General features: G+C 43.4%; 1 protein-coding gene across 1 annotated transcript; it reads left to right on the top strand.

The window, feature by feature from the left end:
* Positions 1-9,502: 9,502 nt before the first annotated feature.
* On the top strand, positions 9,503-22,272 carry pdzd3a (PDZ domain containing 3a). The gene is made up of 11 exons (XM_024412455.2): positions 9,503-9,612; positions 10,746-10,927; positions 11,081-11,142; positions 11,317-11,528; positions 12,804-13,008; positions 19,789-19,925; positions 20,091-20,298; positions 20,647-20,843; positions 21,116-21,334; positions 21,619-21,843; positions 21,963-22,272. Exons 2-11 carry the CDS (start codon positions 10,797-10,799, stop codon positions 21,993-21,995), a joined length of 1,629 nt encoding a protein of 542 aa, XP_024268223.1. The 5' UTR covers positions 9,503-9,612; positions 10,746-10,796; the 3' UTR covers positions 21,996-22,272.
* Positions 22,273-27,932: the final 5,660 nt, after the last annotated feature.

The following is a 27,932-nucleotide window of genomic DNA, read 5'->3' as shown; positions in this document are numbered from 1 at the left end:
GAATGCTGCCTAGAGTTTAAGAGCTACCAAATACTGTACCCACCTACAACAAAAGGGGGCATTTGGTTTATGCATTGCACTATAGGCCTACCGCTGGCCAATCGGATGGCTCAGATGACTGTGTCTGCTGTAATGTTGCAGGCATAAAAGAAAGCTACAGCAAAGTTGATACTGTGATATTTCAAAATGTTCAAAACCATGACTAGAGAGACTGTCAATGAGACAGCAAAGAGATGCAGTTTTTTTGATTGAGTTCATGTTTAAGTTCTTACTCAGCACTGTCAACACTTTTATAAGCCACAAAATGCATGTTTTTCCAATTTCCACTAGCGCTACAACAAGCATTGCAGAAGTAATGAATGTGTAGGAAAGTGTATCTATAGGCTTGTGTTGTTGTTATTATTAGCGGATTGTGTATTTTTTTAATGTCCATGAATATTTCAATATTTCTGTTCATAGGTGTACCAACATGAATTTGTGCATAATAATGCGGTACCACTCAAGTTTCAGCTGGAAGACGGTGTCCCTTTTTGGTCAGTGTCACTGGAAGAAAGGGAGAGCAGAGGGATGTTGAGGCAGACCCTCAGACTTGCTTCACAAGCTTCACAAGTAATACAGATCTATTACCGGTGTGATCATATAACCTACCTCAAATTCTGAAATATAATTTTTGGCCCGAACAACAATGCATTGGTAGGGCAATTCAAGCAAAACCAATATGCAACAATAATGTATTGGGCCTATAGCTTACTGCACAGACATCATTGCTACAGTACGGTTTTGAATTGGTTACTGTTGCATAAACTTCCGTTTTTTTAAAATCATGTTAAAAAAAATGAGCGGTAGATCTCGGCTTGCATTTTGACTCAGATCTTGACTCAGAAAAGGTTGGTGATCACTGTTCTAGAGTTTTCACTGTTAACACTATCAACATTTCCCGTTATTGTGGCATTATGATCAAATCAATGCAATATTAGCCACTTTCAATGCATCATACCAAAACCAAACTATGCAATAGATTTTGTTGTAGGCAGAACGCATCAGAGTAGGATTCTATTGCGTTGACATATTACTCATTGACCCGTACTCTGCACAGACCAGTGTGGCATAAACAATCAGAGCTGCAGCAGGGCTATATGCAAATAGACCATTGCCATATATAGATCTATGCCATTTACTTGAACTGAACTGGACTGTGTTTACAGCATGAGCAGTAGTGAGTAGATGTGGCTTATTTTGAGATCAAAGCGAGAGCTGCATGTAGCTACGTGTGCACATTTAGTTCATATCCTTTGCTAGTTAGTGAGTTATTAGCCCAGTTCTAGATCATTTGTAGTCAGCAATAGGGGAGTGATTGCTTCCTACAAGAGCTCTTTGAAAAGTGAGTCAGGTAAAGAGCTTTTTTGTCTTAACGGGCAGTGTTGCATTTTGAGACAGGCTTGAATAAGCTAAGTAGCCAATATGCAGAGAATACCATAATTTGTCTGATTCTCTGTCATAATTTTATAGAAATAATAATGCATTGTATTTTGTAAAGTGGTTTCTTGCATCAAACAACACAACAACATTTTCACTCACCTCCTTGTCTGAATGACCACTCCCGAGTGGGGCAGCGGTCTAAGGCACTGCATCTCAGTGCTAAAGGCGTCACTACATGACATTCTGAACCTTGTTTGAAGTCATTAGGTCACATGACCAAGGAGCTATTGAAATTGAACATTTTGAAAAATTCATGTAGAATCTTGTGAGATGAAAATTGACCAACTAAAGGATATGCAATGTGTAGGCCCACTGAGTGGACATTCTGAACCTTGTTTGAAGTCAGTAGGTCACATGACCAAGGAGCTATTGAATTTTTTTATTTTGAAGAATTCATGTAAAGTCTTGTGAGATGAAAATGGACCAACTAAAGGGTGTGCAATATAGAAGGGTAGTTAGTGGACATTCTGAACCTTGTCTGAGTCAAGTACTGTAGGTCACATGACCAAGGAGCTATTGAAATTCGAATGTAAAAAAAGTTTTTGTTTACACTCCCTAACTAATTCAACTAGGAATACAAAATGCTGCTCACATTTCCACATGTTTATTAACTTTGGAAAGTGAATTAATGTCAAAATCGTGAAAATAATATCTGTGCAATGTTGTGCTCAATTTTTCCAACATCATGACACTTATTTGGAGTTTGGGCTCAAGTGGTTTGAAAGCTATTGAGGTTTGAAAGCGCGAATATCCGTTGAATATTTATTTATTTGTATTTTTTATTTCACCTTTATTTAACCAGGTAGGCTAGTTGAGAACAAGTTCTCATTTGCAACTGCAACCTGGCCAGGATAAAGCAAAGCAGTTCGACACATACAACACAGAGTTACACATGGAATAAACAAACATACAATCAATAATACAGTAGAAAAAGTCTATATACAGCATGTGCAAATGAGGTAGGATAAGGGAGGTAAAGCAATAAATAGGCCATGTTGGCAAAGTAATTACAATATAGCAATTAAACACTGAAATGGTAGATGTGCAGAAGATGAATGTGCAAGTAGAGATACTGGGGTGCAAAGGAGCAAGATAAATAAATAAATACAGTATGGGGATGAGGTAGTTGGATGGGCTATTTACAGATGGGCTATGTACAGGTGCGGTGATCTGTGAGCTGCTCTGACAGCTGGTGCTTAAAGCTAGTGAGGGAGATAATATCCAACTTGAAACTGTCTTTACCTCAGATAAATATTGAGGGTCTTATTCTGGTGACATGATGATCGAGGCTTGACAGCCATTTGACAAATAAAAATATTATTGCTATATTATCCATTATAATCTCATATTGTAGACTATATCCGCACAGCCTACCCGCACTGTATCTGCGAGCTTTTGGCTAGAGCGTACGTGCCAGACCAAAGCAGGCACATTTGCTATTTAACGCAACAGTTTTTGTGACAAAACTGTCTGGAGAGTTGAAAATACATTTTGTGTGCATTAGGTCATCACGCACTGATTTGTATCTGCAAAAAGTCATTTTGGTGGAAACACACCACTGGTGTGAGAATGCGCATATTTTCTTTAATGCAGATTCTAGAGTATTCGCATATAAATATGTCGCCAATTGGATGGAAACCTAGCTAGTGGCAGAATAAATTCAACCACACATTTTCTTCATCACTTAACCTGTGAACAACCTCTGTCCGGTCCATAAAGCATGCATGTAAAAAACAGTTACATGACCTACAGCATGGTGAATCAAGTTAATGTCTCCGACGTTTTCGGACTACTAAACAACTATTGATTTAGAACCACAGAGAGTTACCTCAAGTCGCAAAGAAAGCAGGAGCTGCCTCCAGTAGCTGTGCGTGGGTACCGGGGATGCCAAGCCAGGGGAAAAAAGACAAATTACAACCTGTTGTGATAATTGTTGTTTGCTCCATAACCAGTTAGTTCATATGCCTTGACACCATGATATAGAGGCCTAAGGCCAAGACAATGAGAAGACAGTGGCAGAATAAATTCAACCACACCTTTGTTTCATCACAAAACCAGAGAGAAAACTCTGTCCAGTGAAGTCCACAAAGCATATTGAATGTTACAAACAGGTACATGACCTACAGCATGGCAAGTACATTTTTCAAACATTTTGGGACTACTAAACAATTATTGATTTAGAACCTCGGAAAGTTACAGCAAGTCGCAAAGAAAACAGGCTCTGCCTCCACTATTCCAGGACCATTTCAACTTGAACATAATCACCTCTGCTTAGTCTAATACAGTGACAACTAAAAGATACCAAAAACAATTTAATCCAAATCAACGTAAATTAAATATGATGGGGGGGTCTATGACTGTGTCGTACAGTACAATCTTTTAGTTTTTGTTATCCTAGGATACGTGGCTAAAATACTCGTTCGCTAGACTAACTTCCTTTCATTGGCAACAATGTGTCAAGCCTACTCAAATCAAGTGAACAGGAGAAATGCTTACTTACGAGCCCCTAACCAACAATGCCGTTTCACAAAAGATACGGATAAGAACAAGAGATAAAAGCAACATGTAATGAACTACTACATCTAGCTACATGTTGAACTTCTATCATCCCAGGCCAGGGACACAATGTATACATTAATGGTTGGATCAGAATCGTCATTATAATAATTTACTCTACACTGTATGTATTATGTATTCCTTATAACCACTGAGAATGATATGATGTGGTGACTGTGTTTGCCTTTATATGTGAACCTCAGCCCACTGGCAAGCAGAGTCACTCCTGGGAAGATGAGCTCATGTCACAGGTTAGTCAACATTCTCTTCCACAGATGTGCACATTTGACACAAACACCAAACCAACTACTCATCACCCAGACATTTACATTTTACAGTTCCACCCTTTCATACAGTGTAAACAGACAACACATAGGGGCTGTTTCCTGGACACAGATTAAGCATAATACCGGACTAAAAAGCGTCTTTTTTTTAATGGCGATTCTCCATTGAGCTTGCTTTTTATTCCAGGACTAGGCTTAATTTGTGTCCAGGAAACCACCCCATAATGTACGAGTCTTAGTGCTCGATCCGTATTTTGTGTGACCTGGAGACATGCTACCTGTTGTGACATGTAAGTAGAGAAATAATCACTGTTGTTGAGTGAGCCTCGGCATGTTAAGTGGCAGCCCTCTGAGGAGCTCATGGTCCTGCTGGTGCTCCTCTACGAGTACCAGAATCCCAGGCTCACGGCGGAGGTCCTGCTCTCCATCCGCAGCATCCAGCTGCCCCCCTTGTGCATTGACACCCCTCAAGTGCTTTGTCCTGAGCTCTGTGCTGGCCTGTATACTCTTGAGGTACCACCTGGAGGAGCTGGACCTTTCTTCCTGTCATCTGACCAATGGCCGGCTGACCATTCTGTGACCCGCCTTCTGCCTTCTGCCACACCCTCAAGTAAGAGAAGTCTCGATGTGTGGGGCTTTAGTCAATTCAACTTTTTTTGTTAGGAGCTTGGGAAATAGGATTCTCACAAGATTGACCTCTTGTATCTGTCCATGGTAATAGTCACTACTTACCACAGTAAAAACGTCACATTACTAGTGTATTTCTACCTACTAAGTAACATATACACACTGTTCACCTCATTGAGTTATGTTATAATTTTCAGAATACAGATGGTAAATCTAAGGTGGCCCAAAGCCTTATCAGTAACACTCCAAATCCTCCATTTACTGAGAGGTGTACAAACATACAGCAATATTCGCTGCTTTTGGCTTGTATTGCTAATTAATGTTTGCAAAGGAGGCCTTAAAATCATTAACTGCCACTGTGACATTTCAGGTCCTGACTTGATCCATCCAGTATCATTCACGGATTCATTCATGGTAGGTTTGACATTGTAGCCTAAATGTGTTTGACTTGCTGCGTAAAAAGTGTACTCCCTGAGGGCATTGAAAACATGATATTCTGATGCAATTGCTGAGTATCGAAAGGAAGGCGCATTGGGAGTAACGGGAGACTTTACTAGCCATAATATAACCTTTGATATCTATCAGGTTTCAGGCATGACCCAGATGCAGACAGTGTCGATTTTCTAGTACAGGGGCAGGCAAACGACAGGTCAAAGTCAGGCAGAGGTCAGTAATCCAGACAGGGTGCAAAAGGTCCAGAACAGCAGGCAGTCTCAGGGTCAGGGCAGGCAGGGGTCAATAATCCAGTGAGATGGGGCAAGGTATAGAACTGCAGGCAGGCTCAGGGCAGGCAGAAAGGTCAAAACCAGGAAGGACTAGAAAACAGGCGCAAGAACAGACAGGCGCAGGGGAACAGCTGCTGGTAGGTTTCACGAAACAAAACGAACTGGCAACAGACAAACAGAGAACACAGGTATAAATACACTGGGGATAATGGGGAAGATGGGAAACACCTGGAGGGGGCTAGAGACAAGCACAAAGACAGGTGAAACAGATCAGGGTGTGAGCTTTCTATTTGAGTGTTATCAGGTTATTGAGCCTGGCCTGCTCTTTGGTTGTAAAAAAAAAAAGCATGGTGTTACTTCATCAAGACCTGCCACATGGAGTTTAATCTGTGTTCAAGCTTTTAATCTGGAGTTCACAAGTTTAAAAGGAGTGTAATCTGTGTTTTTTATTATATTTTATTGTTCTATTGACAGTACCTGGAGGTTCGTGGTTTGCAGGCTAACACGTGTGTGGGCATGTGTTTGTGATAGCTGTGTATGCTTTTTTTCTCTCTGTTGTCTCCAGTTTAATAGCCTGGGTCCTGAGTCCTGCATTCTCCTGAAAGATATACTACTTAACACCAACAGTACTATTAGTTCTCTACAGTAAGATGCTGACTCTTTACCAGGTTTATGGCCTTATTGCCTTTTCTATGGCTCAAAAGGTAGACAATGGTAATAATAATATTGACTCATCAATGGAATTTACAACTTCAGTATAATTAAAGCTTTAAATAAATATTGCCTTATTTATTCATTTGCTTTGGTCAGAAAGTGGCAATTTCTCTAATGTAAGAACTTGCACACATTACACTTCAAATAAGATGTTTAATGTATGAAGATAGACAACTTGACCAAACGAGTGTTGGTCTAATGTCTAACTAACAGATATGCTGTTTCAACCAGTCTTCACTTGTCCAGTCTGAATGCTGATACAGTGCCCTGTGACTGTCCCTCTGTAGCCTGTGTTATAACCCCCTGTTGAAGTCCAGGGCTCGCTGACTGCTGGACACCCTGCCAGGGAACCAGTCTCTCAGGACAGCTGTCCCTGAGGCACATGGGCATGGGCGATACAGGGGCCCGCGAGCTTGCCGAGAGGCTTAACAAGCACACTGGCCTGCAGGAGCTCAACGTGGCCTACAACAACATCGGGACAACGCTGCTCTGACCCTGGTGTACGCCTGCAGTGAGCACCTGAGCATCCACACTGTGCAGTAAACTAATCATCACCGTATCAACATGTCCTGGAATTACAGTAAATGGGATTAAGTGGGGCATATAATTATTCTGTGGGGGCCAGATTTTGCTCGTGGGCCAACAGCTGCAGACCCCTATTTAAAAAAAAAGAACTTACGTGACTCGACCACTATGGTTTCTTTAGTATTTTATTTGGGCTATTTTCTTTTCATCATGCACTTATGTATCGTCTCTGTATGAAGTGGCGTTTGAATCAAATCGAACTTTATTTGCCACATGCGCTGAATACAACAAGCGTAGACTTTACCGTGAAATGCTTACTTACAAGACCTTAATCAACCGTGCAGTTCAAGAAGAAAATATTTACCAAGTAGGCTAAAATAAAAAGTAATAATCCAAAGTAACACTAAGAATAACAATAACCACATGAATGTGTCTATATGTAGGTTATGTGTATACATTCATTCCATTGTGTTCCACAGCTTGTACCTGAATCCTCTCAGCAGCAACGTGGGGAAACAGTCCCTGTATGTGCGAGAAGTCCCACTGGAGCAGGGAGGCACAAGGCGGCGCGTGAAGGTGCTGGCCTCGGTCACCGAATGCTCAGACATCTGGGAGGACTGGCACCCCATCCTGAGCGTCACCAGTAAGAACGCCTCGCCCTGGGAGCGGGAACTCGTCTGGGAACAGCTGCAGATCTTCCAAAGGGACCTGGAGTGGGGCCAGGCAGCAGGCGCCAAGCTTCTGGGAAACGATGCACTTCCGCAGGGTGGAGAACGGCGTCAGGCAGACCCTGCGATTACTACTGAAGAAGATCCCGACAAGGACTGATGAGAGTGCCAAATAATGGAAAAGCAATGTTTGGGGATTTTAACATGAGCCATGATCCTTCATTTTGTTTGACTGTATCTGTTGGTGACAATTCTGAGAACCTTTGAGAACGTTGTGTGTGTGAACTATTTTGTATGCACGTTTTGTACGCCTGCCTATAACTTGCAAAAATATAGTGGTGAAATAAGTATTTTGGGATTTAAGTTGTTTTGGGATATTTGTGGGTTGTGTTGATTTAATTACCATGATGGCTGCATTTCATTTTGAAAATAATAAAAATTAGTCCAATCAATGAGCTTCTGTCCATCCAAACTATAATTGCTGTTACTTTTTAAAGTTCATATACTTTTTTCTCTTTAAAAATCAACAAATTATGAGTGAGGAAACCAAATAGGGAAGGAGGGAAAATACAGAAGGGAGAAAAAAAAGTAAACCAAAGTAAACCAATCACAAGACATGAGTCCCCTGGTCTTTGTAGTCCTCACAAGACTTGGAACCTCCAGGAGGCCTGGTCTTTGTAGTCCAAGCAGTCACTTGCATTAAAGTTGAGTTTCCACGAGTGTCTGCTCTTTATAATCCAAGCAGTCTGAGCCATTGAAGGCCAGGCCGGAGCCTCCGTAAGCCTGGTGATGGTGGTGGTGATGGTGTCCTGAAGACTGACTGATGTGGTGGTGCGGGTGACCCGACATAGAAGAGGCCGTCATGTTCAATGTGCGGTATTCAGTATTTACAAAGTCTCCCAATTTCAACCATAGCATAAGCCCACGTATCCATAGCCTTGAAGAATTTTAGCATGTGAGAAGTGGGACAGCCAAATCTATGCAAAATTGATTGAATAACATATAATGGTGTGAAACTGAAAGAGTCCTTTTCAAGCCTACGTAGGAAGGTGTCGCATACCCTATTATGCAAGTATATATATTTGTTTTGGGTCTCCTTGTGTACTCTGTGTTCCACATTTGTAGTATTTTGTATCTTCTCCCTGTTTTTTTGCTTGAGTATGTCTGTTGGTGTTTAAGAGATATTCAAGTAGGTTACAATGTGTTGAAATGTGTTGTGTTTGGGCTCATTAATGAGTGTTTCGCTGTTTTAATTAGGAACAATCACTTGATAAAATGGAGCAACATGGATTGATACTTGAAAATACATTAAGTGTTGCATATAATGTATTCAGTGCAGGCTGTGCTGTGCTGCATCATCAAACCTCCTTTGCTTACAAACAAATAAATAATCATTGTTTATTGACCAATAGGATTACTTTTTTGCTCTTGCCACAATATAGAGAAGTAATGTGCACTTTGATTCAATGAATTGAAGATCACCCATGAACTTCAAAGTCCAAATCAATGTCATTACAGTATGTCTATTTTGAAATGAATTACATCAGGTTTAGAATGGACAATGATCTACTCAAGGTCCCCGCACCAACACATTGAAACCAGAGGGCTAACCTAGATCCTCATAGAATTTCCAGATAGGCCCATTGCTGTTGTTTTGAACCATTCTTTCACCTGCAGTGTAGCACCCATGACCCCCAGTGGCCTTAACAGTGTAGTCAATATTGTCAAATTGTTGGTATCAGCTTAAAGTTGTTTAAGCTTGTAAACCATTTTATGATAGCACTTATCAAAGAAACCTGGGGAGTGTTCAGTGTTGTGATGGGTTACCAGGTCTGGTCACAGGTTAGCTAAACATTAAGCCCTAGGAGGCCTAGTGTTGTGGTGGAGGAAGAAGGAGTTACCGTCTCAAATGCTGACATACAGAGGAATCTTAACGTCACAATCTGCTGTGTACCTTGCACCTCCACACAACCTCAGGCAGCCAGGAGGACGTCCAGACACAAGGACAGACAGCAGCCACGAGGTGCACCGCGGGTAAGAGTCTGTTTTTCTACATCTACACACAACAAGGACAAGAGGATATAATGTTCAGTCTCTATTGTTGTCTATGTCAAGACACAGACATGCTTCTACGTTTCACAAGGCATGGTCTTGCTTCAGAACTAGAAAGAGTGCACAATATGAGATTTGTATATTCAAATAGCATTTTGCATTACAATAGCCTTGTGAGTGTGTTCTAAAGTGTGTTTAATCATTGGTGATGAAAGGTAGCCTTCTGTGTTGTGTGACAGTGCTACGAAGTAACTTGTTTGATTCTAAAATGAAAATGAAGACTGTACTGTACATTTTTTGTTTTTTTGGATGAATAATGAATTGTTAACTGCTACCCCCTCAGCATACATGAATATGCTAGCCTACATTGACTGCTGAACCCAAAATAAACATGTTGATAGTCAACATACAACATCGCCAGTCCTTTCTAGGTCTACCTATAATAGAAAAAAGGCAGCCTTCCTTTAATAAAAGCCCTGTGATAAAAGCTGTCCGGTCCCTCCACAGCTAGAATAAGGACAGTCAGCAGATAGCTGGGAACATGACACTGCAGATATCACCACTAACAACCTGACAGCCTGCACAGACCTCTCCTTGCCAAGAGGTTGAATGTGGGTGTGTGTGTCTGTGTGTGTGTGTGTCGGTGTGTGTGTGTGTGTAACAGTCGAGCAGGAAGGGTAGGGATGAATTCTGTATGCAAATAAGAAATGGAAATGCTTGTATAAGGACTGGCATGCTGGGGCGTGTGAGTGTGAGTATCCTCCTCATCCTAATGTTAGTCATTAGGCCAGGTTAGGATATTCATGAGGAAGGACTAAGCCAAACCTTAGAATGACATTACATTAATAAGTAATGAATGACTTGACTGTGCCTATCAAATGCTATGCTGTGACACGGGTCACAAGTTTTTTTCTCTCACTACGCTTCATTCATCAAAGTAATCCGTAAGGACATTTACTGTACAGCTAAACATAGAAAAATAGAAGGGCTGGATGCTGGAGAGACGTTAAATATTTGAGCTAATGATCACCTTTGATTGTGTCCGGACAGGGCATGGGAAACACACAGAAAGTATTCATACCCCTTGACTTATTCCACACTTTGTTGTGTTACAGCCTAATTACTTTCTGAAGGCACCGGATTTCATTTGGAGATGAGTAACCTGGATGTTTGGACCAAGGACACACAGCCACAGGGAGAAGGTCATTCCTGGAATCATTACTGCAGAGAAAACAAACTTGAGGGATTCTTTTTTTTCTGTCATTCTAGGTCTTGAGGATGCAATGGAATTTCCAAGGTAAGTTTTTTGCTTTTGTTTTGATGGCTACTAATTGGACTGGAGACAATTGTCATAATACAAAATAGGACATTATCGAATATGTCCTTAACACACATCCTTAAAGCCAATTCATGTTTAAACTTTGACTTTTTTATTTTCCTTACTCAAAAGATTCACCTTCAATCCGAAAGAGGGGATCGACAATCCAGCCTTGATCATCTCAGACGACCCGGGTAAGGTTTGAGAACGAACACATCCAAAATCATCCATCATTTCCCAACGCATGGAAGATGGTCTGACGAACACTAGTTCATCAATCATAGTAATCAAGATAAACCTGACTTCTTTAGGTATCCACACACAATGTCCATGCTATGTCAATGGCAGTGTTTTGTCTTGCCCTCCAGAGCCAGACCCCAGTCCGGTACCCCGCCAGTGCCAGATAAAGTGCAAAGAGGGCCAGAGTTTTGGCTTCCGTCTGCGAATGGAGAGGAGCTGCCGGGGCTATGTTGTCCACCAGGTGGATCCGTGGAGTCCTGCAGCGCTCAGTGGGCTCAGGGACGGGGACCGTGTGCTGGAGGTCAATGAGGAATTTGTCGACAACATGGAGTTCCCGAGGGTGAGAACCAGACGTACAGTTATGTCAGTGGAATCACTGTGCACACGTTTCTTAAAGCTTTGGCACACAGATGTGAGTTCTGTACGTAATGTGCGTCTGCTTCATCACATGTGGGTCAGAACTGAGAGAACCTCTTCTCTTACAATGTCTCCGACAGTGCCACACGCTACATAAAGCTGCCACACGCTACATCCGACAGTGTCCTCTGCAAATAAAGCTGCCACGTGCTACATAAAGCTGCCACACGCTACATAAAGCTGCCACACGCTACATAAAGCTGCCACACGCCTCATAAAGCTGCCACACGCCTCATAAAGCTGCCACACGCTACATCCGACAATGTCCTCTGCACATAAAGCTGCCACACGCTACATAAAGCTGCCACATGTTACATCCGACAGTGTCCTCTGCACATAAAGCTGCCACACGCTACATCCGACAGTGTCCTCTGCACATAAAGCTGCCACACGCTACATCCGACAGTGTCCTTTGCACATAAAGCTGCCCCACGCTACATAAAGCTGCCACACGCTACATTCGACAGTGTCCTCTGCACATAAAGCTGCCACACGCTACATAAAGCTGCCACACACTACATTCGACAGTGTCCTCTGCAGATAAAGCTGCCACACACTACATCCGACAGTGTCCTCTGCACATAAAGCTGCCACACGTTACATCCGACAGTGTCCTCTGCACATAAAGCTGCCACACGCTACATTCGACAGTGTCCTCTGCACATAAAGGTGCCACACGCTACATCCGACAGCGTCCTCTGCACATAAAGCTGCCATGCGTTACATCCAACAGTGTCCTCTGCACATAAAGCTGCCACACGCTACATAAAGCTGCCACACGTTACATCCGACAGTGTCCTCTGCACATAAAGCTGCCACACCCTACATCCGACAGTGTCCTCTGCACATAAAGCTGCCACACGTTACATCCGACAGTGTCCTCTGCACATAAAGCTGCCACACGCTACATAAAGCTGCCACACCCTACATCCGACAGTGTCCTCTGCACATAAAGCTGCCACACGCTACATCCGACAGTGTCCTCTGCACATAAAGCTGCCACACGCTACATCTGACAGCGTCCTCTGCACATAAAGCTGCCACACGTTACATCCGACAGTGTCCTCTGCACATAAAGCTGCCACACCCTACATCCGACAGTGTCCTCTGCACATAAAGCTGCCACACACCATTCTGGCTGGGACAAGGTTTACCTACTTGGTCTAAACAGAGTCTTTGTTTCTGCTCTGATTGACAGGTGGTGCAGAGAATCCAGGCATGTGGGCTGCAGCTGTTCCTGCTGGTTCTGAAGGGGGAGGAGTATAAGGAGGCGCTGGCCCAGGGACTGGACATCCAGGCTCTGACCAGGGCTTACCGAGGGGAGACATGTTCCCGGCCCAGGCTGTGTCACATCACCAGAGACCCTGTCTTAGGTCTGGGAATCAGCATCATCCCCATTGAAGGTAGCTATGAGTTATTCATTCCGTAATATTTTTTGGCAGATGATGTGCTAAACAGTAGGAAGGAGAGCGGGGGAGACGGGAAGGCAGATAAGGGTCGAGTCAAATTTGAGAAACGGCGGAAATATTTGGCATGGGCCCTGAGCTGCACCATTGAGAGCATCTTGACTTCGGTCTTAGAAAATAGGGTTCCAAAAGGGTTCTTTGGCTATCCCCATAGGAGAACCCTTTTTGGTTCCAGGTAGAACCCTTTTCTGTTCCAGGTAGAACTCTTTTGGGTTCCATGTAAAACCCTCTGTGTAAAGGGTTATACCTAGAACCAAAAGGGTTCTACCTGGAACCAAAAAGGGTTGTCCTATTCTACAACTAGATTGGAGTCCACCTGTGGTAAATTCGTTTGGAAAGGCACACACCTGTCTATGTAATGTCCCACAGCAAAAACGAAACCATGAGGTCGGAATTGTCCTTAGAGCTCTGAGGCTGCCACACCCTGATCTATTTCACCTGTCTTTGTGCTTGTCTCCACCTCCCTCCAGGTGTCTCCCATCTTCCCCATTATCCCCAGTGTATTTATACCTGTGTTCTCTGTTTGTCTGTTGCCTGTTCGTCAAGCCTATCAGTGTTTTCCCCCTTGCTCCTGCCTGTTTCTAGTTCCTGTTTTCTAGTTTTCCCAGTTTTGACCATTCTTCCTGCCCTGACCCGACCCTAAGCCTGCCTGCCGTTCTGTACCTTGTCACATCACACTGGATTATTGACCTCTGCCTGCCCTAACCCTGAGACTGCTTGCCGTTCTGTACCTTTTTGGATTACCGACCTTTGCCTGCCTTTGACCTGTCATTTTGCCTGCCCCCTGATCTAGTAATAAATAATGTTACTTCGACACTGTCTGCATCTGGGTCTTCCCTAAAACGTGATACTAGGAACTGGCCATGACTGACCCAGCAGACTCGGACTAGTTCCGCAACACCATCTCCTCCCAAGGAGCCACCATTGGAAGGCACGAGGAGTTACTTTGTGGTCTTATGGAAGGATTTCAGACCTTGGCCGAATGCCATGACCAAGTTTTGAACACATTGCTGGAGCAATTCTGTGGGGTTGTCTGTTAGGCAGCCTACCACGACTGTAACCTCCCAGCACCTCAGTAACTTGGCTGTTAGCAGCAATGCCTCCCCGGCCACCCCAGTTTACTGGGAAATCTGCTTACCTCCCCCAGAATGCTTCGATTGAGAGTCGAGCACTTGTCAGGCATTTCTTGCTCAGTGTTCCCTCATCATCGAGCTGCAACCCTCCTCCTTCCCCTCGGACCCCTCTAAGATAGCGTACCTCGTCACGCTAATGTCTGCGAGGGCTCTCGCCTGGGCAACGGCAGTATGGGAACAACAGTCGGCCGTATGCTTCAGTCTGGAGGAGTTCGTGGCGGAGGTAAAGAAAGTTTTCGATGCTCCATTGTCCTGGAGAGAAGCTGCCCAGAAGTTACTCTAGCTTCGGACTTCCGCAGTGTGGTAGCAGACTACGCGTTGGATTTCTGCACGTTGGCAGCTGAGAGTGCCTGGAACCCGGAAGCATTGTTCGACATGTTCCTGCACAGTTTTGGAGGAAGTAAAGGACGAGCTTGCAGCCTGGGAACTACCGACGGAGCTTGACTCGCTCATGGCCTTGACCATTCGGATTGATGGCGACTACGGGAATGAAGGAAGGAGAGGAGATTCGATACCACCTCACCTCCGAGGCATCCCGGAAGTTCCCGTCAGCTCTGTTACCGAGAGAAGCCAAGGCTACCCGAGTTCCCCTGAGAGTCTCCGAAGTCTGCCGATTCACCTCTTTCCGAGCCAATGCAACTAGGCAGAGCTAGGCTGTCTCCAGCCGAATGGCAAAAAGGCTTCACACTAAGAGTTGCCTGTATTGCGGGACTACTGGTAATTTTGTCTCCACCTGTCCACTAAAAGACCAAGCTCACCGGTAGGAGCAAGTACTCTGGTGGGCCATACGGATAACTTTTCCTCTCCCTGTACTCGCTGTGGGGGAACCAATCGAAATCTCTCCGGGTACTCATCAACTCTGGGGCCGATGAGTGCTTTATGGACGCTACCTTGGAATCGGAGCTGGAAATCCCCACTCAGCCCCTCTCCATTCGCATGGATGTTAGAGCAGTGGACGGGCACTCTATAGGTCAAGTTACCCACAATACCACCCCCATCAACCTATGTGTGTCAGGGAACCACAGCGAGACGATCCAATTCCTGCTCATTAAGTCTCCTCAGGTTCCTGTGGTGTTGGGATTCTCTTGGCTCCAGTGACACAATCCCATCATAGACTGGACTGCTGGTGACATCATGGGCTGGAGCCCGTTCTGCCATGCTCAATGCCTGAAGCGCAGTCTGCCCCGGGACGTCTTCCTAGGGGCTTGGAAGTTGTTCCTTACCTCTCCGCCATTCCCGCGGAGTACCCGGACGTCCGGGAGTTGTTCAGTAAAGCCCGGCCATTTTTCTTCCGCCGCACCGACCCTATAAATGCAGGATTGACCTTCTCCCAGGCACCACTCTGCCCCTGGGACGGAGACCAAGGCTATAGAGACATACATTGAGGATTCCCCAGCTACAGGGTTCATCTGTCCTTTTGCCTCCCCTGCCGTCACAGGGTTCTTCTTTGTGGAGAAGAAAGACAAACCCTGCGCCCGTGCATCGACTACCGGGGCCTCAACAACATCACGGTGAAGAACCGCTACCTGCTACCACTCATCTCCTCAGCATTCAAAGCGTCTCCAGGGGGCCATGTTCTCCAAGCTGGACCTATGGAACATCTACCACCTGGTGTGGATACGGGAAGGGGATGAGTGGGAGACTGCCTTCAACACAACCAGTGGTCACTATGAGTATCTGGTCATGCATTTTGGCCTTACCAACACCCCAGCTGTGTTCCAGGCTCTGGTTAATGATGTTCTTCGCAACACGTTGAACCGGTTTGTCTTCGTCTACCTCTGGCCAAGGACACGCGCTCCACATCTGACAGGTTCTCCAACGCCTCCTGGAGAACCAGCTTTTTGTGAAAGCAGAGAAGTGAATATTCCATCGCTCCACATCTCCTTCCTGGGTTAAATCCTCACTGCAGGGAGTGTACAGAGGGAGAGAATTAGAGGGAGCATGCTTACATTTACACAGGACATCGGATAAGACAGGAGAAATACTCCAAATATAACAGACTGACCCTAGCCCGCCGACACAAACTATTGCAGCATAAATACTGGAGGCTGAGACAGGAGGGGTCAGGAGAGACTGTGGCCCCGTCCGACGGTACCCCTGGACAGGGCCAACCAGGCAGGATATAAACTCACCCACTTTGCCAAAGCACAGCCCCCACACCACCAGAGGGATATCTTCAACCACCAACTTACTACCCTGAAACAAGGCTAGTATAGCCCACAATGATCTCTCCCACAGCACGAACCCGGGGGTAGGGGGGGGTGCCAATCCGGACAGGAAGACACGTCAGTGACTCAACCCACTCAAGTGACGAACCCCCCCTAGGGACGGCATGGAAGAGCACCAGTAAGACAGTGACTCAGCACTCGTAATAGGGTTAGAGCCAGAGAATCCCGGTGGAGAGAGGGGAACCGGCCAGGCAGAGACAGCAAGGGCGGTTCATCGCTCCAGTGCCTTTCCGTTCACCTTCACAACCCTGGCCCAGACTACACTCAATCATAGGACCTACTGAAGAGATGAGTATTCAATAAAGACTTAAAGGTTGAGACCGAGTCTGCGTCTCTCACATGGGTAGGCAGACCATTCCATAAAAATGGAGCTCTAAAGGAGAAAGCCCTGCCTCCAGCTGTTTGCTTAGAAACTCTAGGGACAAGGCCTGCATCTTGTGACCATAGCCTACGTGTAGGTATGCACGGCAGGACCAAATTGGAGAGATAGGTAGGCGCAAGCCCATGTAATGCTTTGTAGGTTAGCAGTAAAACCTTGAAATCAGCCATAGCCTTAACAGGAAGCCAGTGTAGAGAGGCTAGCACTGGAGTAATATGATCATATTTTTTTGGTTCTAGTCAATATTCTAGCAGCTGTGTTTAACACTAACTGAAGTTTATTTAGTGCTTTATCCGGGTAGCCGGAAAGTAGAGCATTGCAGTAGTCTAATATAGAAGTGACAAAAGCATGGATGAACATTTCTGCATCATTTTTGTACAAAATGTTTCAGATTTTTTGCAATGTTACATGGATGGAAAAAAGCTGTCCTTGAAGTAGTCTTGATATGTTCATCAAAAGAGAGATCAGGGTTCAGAGTAACGCTGAGGTTCTACACAGTTTTATTTGAGATGACTTTACAACCATCATATTAATTGTCAGATCAAACAGTAGATCTCTTTGCTTCTTGGAACCTAGAACTAGCATCTCTGTTTAAAAGGAGAACATTTGCCGCCATCTACTTCCTTATGTCTGAAACACAGGCTTCCAGGGAGGGCAATTTTGGGGCATCACCATGTTTCATTAAAATATACAGCTGTGCATCATCCGTATAGCAGTGACATACGGATGATACAGTTAACATTATGTTTCCGAATGACATCACCAAGAGGTAAAACATATAGTGAAAACAATAGTGGTCCTAAAACGGAACCTTGAGGAACACCAAAACGTACAGTTGATTTGTCAGAGGAAAAACCATCCACAGACACAAACAAATATCTTTCCAACAGATAAGATCTAAACCAGGCCTGAACTTGTCCATGTAGACCAATTTGGGTTTCCAATCTCTCCAAAAGAATGTGGTGATCGATGGTGTCAAAAGCAGCACTAAGGTCTAGGAGCACGAGGACAGATGCAGAGCCTTGGTCTGACGCCATTAAAAGGTAATTTACCACCTTCGAGTGCAGTCTCAGTGCTGTGATGGGGTCTAAAACCAGACTGAAGCGTTTCGTATACATTGTTTGTCTTCAGGAAGGCAGTGAGTTGCTACGCAACAGCTTGAAGGTTTAGAGACATTTACTATTTTCATGAATGTCTCAAGAGATATAGGATTAAAAAACTGGAGTGTCTCCCTTGATCCTAGGTCTTGGCAGTGTTGTGGAGACTCAGGACAACTGAGCTTTGGAGAAATATGCAGATTTAAAGAGGAGTCCGTAATTTGCTTTCTAATGATCATGATCTTTTCATGGAAGAAGTTCATGAATTTATCACTGCTGAAGTGAAAGCCATCCTCTCTTGGGGAATGCTGCTTTTTAGTTTGCTTTGCGACAGTATCAAAAATAAATGTTGGATTGTTCTTATTCTCCTCAATTAAGTTGGAAAAATAGGATGATCGAGCAGCAGTGAGGGCTCATCGATATCGCACAGCACTGTCTTTCCAAGCTAGTCGGAAGACTTCAAGTTCGGTGGAGCACCATTTCCATTCCAATTTTCTGGAAGCTTGCTTCATCGCTCAGGTATTTTCTGTATATCAGGGAGCTAGTTTCTTATGGCAATTTTTTTTAGGGGTGCGACTGTATCTAGGATATTAAGCAAGGTTAAATTTAGTTCCTCAGTTCGGTGGTTAACCAATTTTTGTACTCTGACATCCTTGGGTAGTTGGAGAGAGTCTGGAAGGGCTTCTATGAATCTTTGGATTGTAGCGCGGCTTTTCCTCTGTGGAGATGGGAGAATCTTCCAGAAGGACAACCATCTCTGCAGCACTCCACCAATCAGGCCTTTATGGTAGAGGGGCCAGACGGAAGCCACTCCTCAAGACAGCCCACGTGGAATTTGCTAAAAGGCACCTAAAGACTCTCAGACCTTGAGAAACAAGATTCTCTGGTCTGATGAAACCAGATTAAACTCTTTGGCCTGAATGCCTAGCGTCATGTCTGGAGAAAACCTTGGACCATTCCTACAGTGAAGCATGGTGGTGGCAGAACATCCTGTGGGGATGTTTTTCAGTGGCAGGGACTGGGAAACTAGTCAGGATCGAGGCATAGATGAACGGAGCAAAGTACAGAGAGATCCTTGATGAAAACCTGCTCCAGAGCACTCAGGATCTCAGACTGTGCGAAGGTTCACCTTCCAACAATTCAACGACCCTAAGCACACAGCCAAGACAACGCAGGAGTGGCTTCGGATCAAGTCTCTGGAGAGACCTGAAAATAGTCGTGCAGCAACACTCCCCATCCAACTTGACAGAGTTTGAGATGATCTGCAGAGAAGAATGGGAGAAACTTTCCAAATACAGGTGTGCCAAGCTTGTAGCGTCATACCCAAGAAGACTTGAGGCTGTAATAGCTGCCAAAGGTACTTCAACAAAATACTGAGTAAAGTGTTTTAATACTTATGTAAATGTAATATTTCTGTTTTTTATTTGTATTAAATTAGCAAAAATGTCTAAACCTGTTTTTGCTCTGTCATTATAGGGTATTGTGTGTAGATTGATGAGGGAAGAAAAAAATATTTAATCCATTTTAGAATAGGGCTGGAACCTAACAAAATGTGGAAAAAGTCAAGGGGCCTGAATACTTTCCAAAGGCACCGTACATACGCTGCTTCTACTTTATTTATTATCTATCCTGATTGCCCAGTCACTTTTACCCCTACCTACACGGACATAATTAATTATTATTTATTATTATTTTACCGTTATTTTACATACATACATACATTTTTAACTCTGCTTTGTTGGTAAAGAGCTCATAAGTAAGCATTTCACGGTTGAGTCTACACCTATTGTATTCGGCGTATGTGACAAATAAGATTTGATTACCGAAGAGAGGATCTCTGTGGACATGTTTGTTTGTGTCTGTTTTTTTTATCTCTCCAGGTCAGAAGGGTCAATACATGTTGAGCACAGTAAGTGAGGGTCCTGCAAAGAAGGCAGGGGTGCGTAGCGGAGATAGACTGGTGTGGATCAACGGTGCCATGGTATCAACGCTCACCCATTCAGCTATCAGTAAAATGGTAAGCATACAGACCCTCCTTCTCGGAACTGCTCTTGGTAAACAAACCCACATGGCAGATGTGTGTGTGTGTGTGTGTGTGTCTTAGTATGTCTGTGAGTGTGTGTGTGCACATGCTAGCATGCTCCTCACTTCTCCCTCAAGTTTATCTCTGTGTACTGCTCAGGTGAAGAAATGTAGCGTCCATGTGACCGTCCTCGTCATCGACAGAGAAAGTGAAGCAAGCTACGTCCGACGGAAACTGCCCATCTTGCCGATCATGGCCGGCTCTCACAACCTGCCACACAGACCCACAACGATGCATCTGGTCCAGGGGTCAGATGGATACGGCTTCTTATTACGACAAGAGAGGTTGACATCAGGGGGGCCTATTGGTGAGAATGATGCACACATACAGCACACATACAGCACACATACAGCACACACACACACACACATCTAACAATACACTTTTTTTTGCTAGAAACTTCCATTTGTTGTAAGTATGCACGACCATGTTACAAGTACCTACTATGACCACCTTCTAATATCCTATTGTCATCTCTTAATGATCCTAACTAAATGACAGTCATTTTAAGTCTGTAGAAAACGTGCTGCATAGAATACATACTGTGGACATTACAAACCTTGTAATAGGACATTAGAAAGACTCATACATGCTTATAACAAGTCATGAACATTATACCTGCTGGCTGAGCTGAATTGTTTGTTGTCGATTCCAGCTCACCTACTCCGTGAGGTGGATGTGGGGAGTCCGGCAGAAGAGGCTGGCATGCAGGATGGAGACTTGCTGCTGGCAGTCAATGGGCAGCCTTCGGAGTCCATGGAGCATGAGGATATTGTCAGGACAGTGAGGAAGAGTGGCAACCGGGTTAGCCTCACCACCATGCCCATACACGGAAGAGACTTCTACACGCAGGTGTGTAAGTGGACGGAGGTCATGTGCAGTTTGGAAATTAGGAGTCATGCGAGTTCTGGTGTTAGAATATTGATACTGTAGTCAGTAGGATCCTCTGAGTTTTCCTGAATTGTATTTTTTATTGAACCTCACGAGGAAATTACAGTAAGATGATGACTATGTTAAGATGTTGCTTAGATCAATGCTGACACCAAATACAAGATTGTCTAAGAATTATGTCAACTAAAAATACCTTCCCAGTCAAAAACAATCTATTCTGTTCCCTACCGCAGTTGGGTCTATCTCCCCTGCTATTCCATGAGGACAGTCTGCCAGAAGGGGAGGGGATGAGGAAGACACAGTCCCCTTGCACTGAGATTCAGGATGGGCTGAGTAAAAATGAGCATGGCTCACTTCCATGTCCAAGACTCTGTGTCCTCGAGAGAGAAGAATCAGGCTTTGGGTTTAATCTGGGCTGTGTTCAACATGAGCCAGGAACGTTCATAGGCCAGGTATTCCTTTGAACATCAACAACATAACACCCTTATCATCGATCTCTCGCTCATTTATTTGTTGTAATCTCTATTATTGTTTCCTGACATAAATAGGCAATTTGAAACACCCCCAATCAAAGTTGTGCTAACGAGTAACAGCTATCATCAATAAAAAGTTCCCAATGTTGATCTGCTGTGTTGTTTTCCACATGCATTGCTATAATGAGGAAGGCAGGTGTTAAGATGGTTTGTATGAGAAATGAGTGGCACGGTTATGGCTACAGTTTTCTTTTGTCCTGCAGGTGGTGGTAAAGGGCTCAGGACATAGGGCTGGTCTGTGGGAAGGGGATGTCGTTGTGGAGGTAAATGGCCAGAATGTAGAGAATGAGTACTTTGAGGACGTCGTGATGCTGATAAAGAAGAGCGAGCCGTCTTTGAAATTACTGGTTGTGGAGAGGTCAGGGTATGAGAGACTCAAACATAATGGGCTTCCAATCACTCCTGGGGTCATACTCCACAGCACTCAGGTGAGGAACACTCACATGCATGCACTCACACACACACACACACACACACACACACACAGATACAAATATTAATACTACAGATTGAGATAAATAATACTTATTAATCTAATACGTTGCAGGTTTTAGAGAAAACGAATGATGCTTTCTTGTGATGGAATGCTGAGAAGTGACCCAAGTCATTATGAAGACAACATTAGGCATCTCACCTAACAGAGGATCTGGCACTGGCACAGCATCAACAACAAACAGCTGCAGTCACTCAGTCATGTCCCAATGATAACACAGTGCAGGACGAAATCAGTGAAGCTATTCCCTCTACTTCTAAATGCAACCTGAAAGAGAAGGACTGAAATAGATGCTTGGCCTGCGCTGTGTCCTAAATGCCATCCTATTCCCTATATAGTGCACTCATTTTGACCAGAGCCCTATGGGGGGACTAGAGATCTTTGTCTTTGTCAGGACTAGAGATATGCTATGACCTGCTTCTTGCAATGGAGGATTTGCAGAGTAGATTGCACACTGTTTCAATGATTAATATCTCATATGTATATGATGGGATAATGAAGTTCAGGTTTATTCTAAGGTGAAATCAGGATAAACAAAATAAAATCGTAAAAACATCAGTCAGGCTCAGTTGAGAATCTATTCAAGGAGGTGCGCAAAGTTTAAAGATCTATCACTAAGCACTTGACGAGCCATACAATTGCATAAAACTAGTTCAATCTACAGTATATAGCTATGCAAGTATAGACAAAATGATGTTTTGTTTATTTTGAGTATTTACATTTTTCTGCTTGTACTGTGTTGATCCTTGTTTGTGTCATCAAACAACACCTAATTATAAAACGTCCATTACAAGCTGAATTCTGATAGGTAAAGGTGGAGGGAGATTCAGTGAGTATCTACAGTGCACACACAAGACCTACTTCAGCCTTTGCAGAATTTCATATTAAAGCAAATACCTAACATGGATTCTTTCGACATCTTTACCATTACACCAAGAGAGGTCTTAACCTCTTCACGAGGTCATGCAATCACAAAGGTCGCACTCATGCATTGAGTGCTATTCAAGCTCACCAGCCTGCCATTTCCTCATCGTCACTATTTCTGCTGCAATGATCTGATGTTTAGTATAGGTTTAGTTCACCCTAGATTTAGTTGAGGCCTACTTTATCAGTCCAGACAAGGATATGCAGAGAGGAAACCTCTTTAGACTGTTGAAATAACCCCCTGGATAGTGCAATAGCTCAGCGTATGCGAACGTGGGCGGGTTTCTTAAGGGAGCATGACAGCAGCAGGAAGCTTGATAGTGAGTTTCCTGAAGTCTCACAAGGAGATGGAAGACATGTCGGAGGACCGGGGCGAGGAAGAGGGTGGATGGCGGAGATGAATCGAGACAGAAAGAAGGGGGCAAGGTACAAACCAGAAACCGACTGCAAAATACAGAGTACTTTCTCCTTTGGGTCAAGAACAGGTCATCAGGTGAGGTGAAGGCTTCCGAGAAAATTCCCAAGTTGACTCTAGCACAGGTGGGAGTACGATTAGTGGAGAAAGTGGATCCATGCCTTAAAAAGTCATGAAGAAGGAGTTGGCTTTTGTCAATTAGGTCAAAGTATCCAGAGGTGGACATGTGTTGATTTTTTGTGTGTCTGCTGCTCAGAGGGATGAAAGTGGTGTCCTGCTTTGCTCTCCAGCGCCATTGAAAGGAGTGATGACTGGGGTGGGGTTTGAGTGTTAAGGTGGATCAATTGAAGTTGGGGATCCCTGGTGTCTGTGATGCACGCCGTTTGGTGCGACTGAGGAAACCCTGTCAGTCCTGACTTCTGATGCCGAGTGTTTGCCAGATGAAGTCATGCTGCGCTATATAAAAGTTATCCCGCGAGAGCTTTTGTTCCAAATCCACGATGGTGTTTCAGGTGCCAGGTTTATGGTAATGTTGTAGCAGTATGTAGGAGGGAGATTCCAAGGTGTGAGATATGTGCTGGGGGCCATAGGACAAAAGACTGTGTAGTTTCAGTGTAAAAAGTGGGGTGTTTCAATTGTGGGGATGGCCATGTTGCTAGGGATCAGAAATGTCCTATGCGAGTGAGACATATTTAAGTTTCAAGGGTGAGAGCAGTGCAGAATGTGTCATATGCTGAGGCAGTGAGGAAAGTAGAGGATGGTGGGCAAAGGGTGAGGGAGCCTGAGAGGATCCCTGTGAGTAGTAGGACAATACAGAGTGACCCAAACAGTTTGTGCTTTAGTAAGGTTGGCTTCTTGGCATTTATTGCTATGGTCATTAATTGTACCGCACAGATGGAAAGAAGATCCCAGAAGATTGAATTGGTAGTACATTTTGGGAGAAAGTGGATCCTTGCCTTTTGGCGGATTCATTTGTGGTTTTAGGGTGGGGTGCGAAAGGAGTTGGGTGCAGTTGAGTCAGTGAGTTTTGAATTAGAGTCTTTACCCAACAAAGTGATGTTAGGAAATATCAGTTAACCTGTTAGAGCTTTCGTGCCGAACCCACTTAACACCCAGAGAAGTGTTGCTGCTCATTTTGCAGCACTTATAGTGGCCCATCAATTGATTTTTCCATATTGGACATACACCGCCTTCAGAAAGTATTCATACCCCTTGACTTATTCCACATTTTGATGTGTTACAGGCTGACTTCAAAATGGATTCCATAGATTTTTTTCTTCTCAACCATTTACACACAATACCCCATAATGACCCAGTTTTCACACCCCTTAGTCATGTTTAGTGGATGCATCTTTGGCAACGATTACAGCTATGAGTCTTTGCAGTTAAGTCTCTAAAGAGCTTTCCACACCTTTATTGTGCAACATTTGCCCATTATTCTTTTCAAAATTATTCAAGCTCTGTCAAAGAGGCTTTTTGATCATTGCTAGACAACCATTTTCAGGTCTTGCCATAAGTAGATTTAAGTCAAAACTGTAAGTCTGCTACTCAGGATCATTCAATGTCTTCTCGGTAAGCAACTCCCGTGTAGATTTGGCCTTGTGTTTTAGGTTATTGTCCTGCTGAAGAGTGAATTAATCTCCTGGTGTCTAGTGGGAATGTCACGACTTCCGCCGAAGTTGGTCCCTCTCCTTGTTCGGGCAGTGTTCGGCGGTCGACGTCACCAGTTTTCTAGCCGCCACCGATCCACTTTTCATTTTCCATTTGTTTTGTCTTCATTGTACATACCTGGTTTCCATTCCCAAAATTATATGTTCCTTATTTAACCCTCTGGTTCCCCCATGGTTTTGTGCGTGTTTGTTCATTGTAAGTTGGTCTGTATTTGTGAGCTTGATTATTTTCCTTCTTGGAACATTTGTTGTTTTGAGTCAAGTTACGTGAATTACTCATCTCTGTGTCCTGCGCCTGACTCCTCCTTTCCTGATACACCTAGATGCCTTACAGGAAAGTGGATTGAACCAGGTTTTCCCTCTAGGTTTATGCCTGTGCTTAGCTCCATTCCGTTTATTTTTTTTATCCTGAAAAACTCCCCAGTTCTTAATGATTACAAGCATACCCATAACATGATGCAGCCACCACTATGCTTGAAAATATGGAGACTGGTACTCAGTAATATGTTTAGGGCAAATACAATACATCATATTCAGGACAAGAAGTGAATTTTTTTGTCAGTATTAATTTAGTACCTTGTTGCAAACCAGATGCATATTTTGGAATATATCTGTTTTGTATAGGCTTCCTTCTTTTTACTCTGTCGATTAGTTTAGTATTGTGGAGTAACTACAATGTTGTTAATCCATCTTCAGATTTCTCCTATCACAGCCATTCAACTGTTTTAAAGTCACCATTGGCCTCTTGGTGAAATCCCAGAGTGGTTTCTTTCCTCTCCGGCAACTGTGTTAGGTAGAACGGTATTGGTATTTTATTAGGATCTCCATTAGCTGTTGTGAAAGCAGCAGCTACTCTTCCTGAGATCCACACAAAACATGACATAATATAGAACATTAATAGACATCAGATCAAGGACAGAACTACATAAATTATCTTTTTAGTGACTTGGTGTATTGAAACACTGTCCAAAGTGTAATTAATAACCTCACCATGCTCAAAGGGATATTCAATGTCTGCTTTATTTTTTACCATTCTACCAATAGGTGCCCTTCTGTTCGAGGCATTGGAAAACCTCCCTTGTTGAATCTGTGTTGGATATTCACTGCTCGACTGAGGGAACTTACAGAAAATTGTGTGTGGGGTGGTCATTCAAAAATCATGTTACACCATATTATTGCACAGAGTGTGCCCCTACAAATTAATATGCGACTTATTAAGCAAACTTTTACTCCTGAACTTATTTAGGCTTGTTATAACAAAGGGACTGCATACTTATTGACTCAAGACATTTCAGCTCTTCATTTTTTATTCATTTGTAAAAATCTATAATGATTATAATAATAATAATTCCACTTTGACATTATGGGGTATTGTGTGTAGGTCATCAGCTGAAGTACCCCTTGAAAATCCGAATAATAAAACATATTAATAAAACAAATATATATACAAAATTATAATAATGTTTTCACAAAAGTAGTGCTCTGGCCCATTACTTGTATTAGTTGACCGATATAGATGCCTGTTGCGCGAGCAAAAAAACAATTCTCAGCTCTGCCAAAAAAGGTATTAAATTAGGCAATAATGGTGCACTCTAATCAGATGCACTTTTAGTTTCCAAATCCAGACTTTACACCCCCAGCAGTGACGCTGCTAATTTTGCGGCCATATTTCCTATCGAACAAACAGTGCCTTCATAAAGTATTGACACCCTTTGACTTTTTTCACATTTGGTTGTGTTACAGCCTGAATTTAAGATTGATTACATTTTGATTTTTTATCACTGTCCTACACACAATACCCCATTATGTCAAAGTGGAATTATGTTTATTTTTTACATATTAATTAAAAATTAAGAGCTGAAATGTCATCAGTCAATAAGTATTCCACCCCGTTGTTATGGCAAGCCGAAATAAGTTCAGGAGTAAAAATGTGCTTAACAAGTCACATATTGCATGGATTCATTCTGTGTGCAATAAAAGTGTTTAACATGATTTTCGAATGATTACCTCATCTCTGTAACCCACACATACAATTATCTGTAAGGTCCCCCAGTCGAGCAGTGAATTTCAAACACAGATTCAACCACAAAGACAGGGAGTTTTTACAATACCTCGCAAAGAAGGGCACCTACTGATGCAGACATTGAATATCCCTTTGAGCATGGTGAAGTTATTAATTACACTTTGGATGGTGTATCAATAAACCCAGTCACTACAAATATAATTGATGTAGTTCTGTCCTTGACTTGTTCTTTAACATCTATTAATGTTCTATATTATGTCATGTTTTGTGTGGACCCCAGGAAGAGTAGTTGCTGCGTTCACAACAGCTAATGGAGATCCTAATAAAATACCAATACCGTTCTTCCTAACACAGTTGCCGGAGAAGAAGGAAACCGCTCAGAGATTTCACCAAGAGGCCAATGATGACTTTTAAACAGTTACAGAGTTTAATGGCTGTGATTGGAGAAAACTGAGGATGGGTCAACAACATTGTAGTTACTCCACAATACTAAACTAATCGACAGAGTAAAAACAAGGAAGCCTATACAGAATAAATATATTCCAAAACATGCATCCTGTTTACAACAAGGTACTAAAGTAATTCTGAAATCAAATGTGGCAAAGCAATTATGTTTGGGGCAAATCCAATACAACACATTACTGAGTACCACTCTTCATATTTTTAAAGCATAGGGGTGGCTGCATGGTCTTATGGGTAGGCTTGTAATCGTTAAGGACTAAGGAGTTTTTCAGGATAAAAAAAGAAAACTGAATGGAATTAAGCACAGGCAAAAACAGAGGAAAATCTGGTTCAGTCTGTTTTCCAACCTTTCCAACCTGCTCTTAAGGAACCACAAAGTGTGCAAGCCTTTGTTTAATCCCTGTTCTACCAAACATTTTTCTACTTATAAACTGATTAGTAGAATCTGATACAAAAGACAAGTACAAAAGCACAAAAACATGATTGGATTTAAGTTGATGGGCCACTCGATAAGGGCCACCAAATGAGCA

The sequence above is a fragment of the Oncorhynchus tshawytscha genome, linkage group LG13 (genome assembly GCF_018296145.1).
Source record: "Oncorhynchus tshawytscha isolate Ot180627B linkage group LG13, Otsh_v2.0, whole genome shotgun sequence".
Classification (NCBI taxonomy): Eukaryota; Metazoa; Chordata; class Actinopteri; order Salmoniformes; family Salmonidae; genus Oncorhynchus; species Oncorhynchus tshawytscha.
The sequence above is the reverse complement of the archived record's forward strand: the minus strand, read 5'-3'. Positions and strand labels throughout refer to the sequence as shown.

Excerpts from the sequence above, each read along its gene's own strand:
- pdzd3a (XM_024412455.2), top strand. The coding sequence starts at position 10,797 with ATGTTTGGACCAAGGACACACAGCCACAGGGAGAAGGTCATTCCTGGA. Across the intron at positions 13,009-19,788 it reads CAGCATCATCCCCATTGAAG|GTCAGAAGGGTCAATACATG; the intron begins GTAGCTATGAGT and ends TTATCTCTCCAG. Across the intron at positions 20,844-21,115 it reads GAAGAGACTTCTACACGCAG|TTGGGTCTATCTCCCCTGCT; the intron begins GTGTGTAAGTGG and ends TCCCTACCGCAG.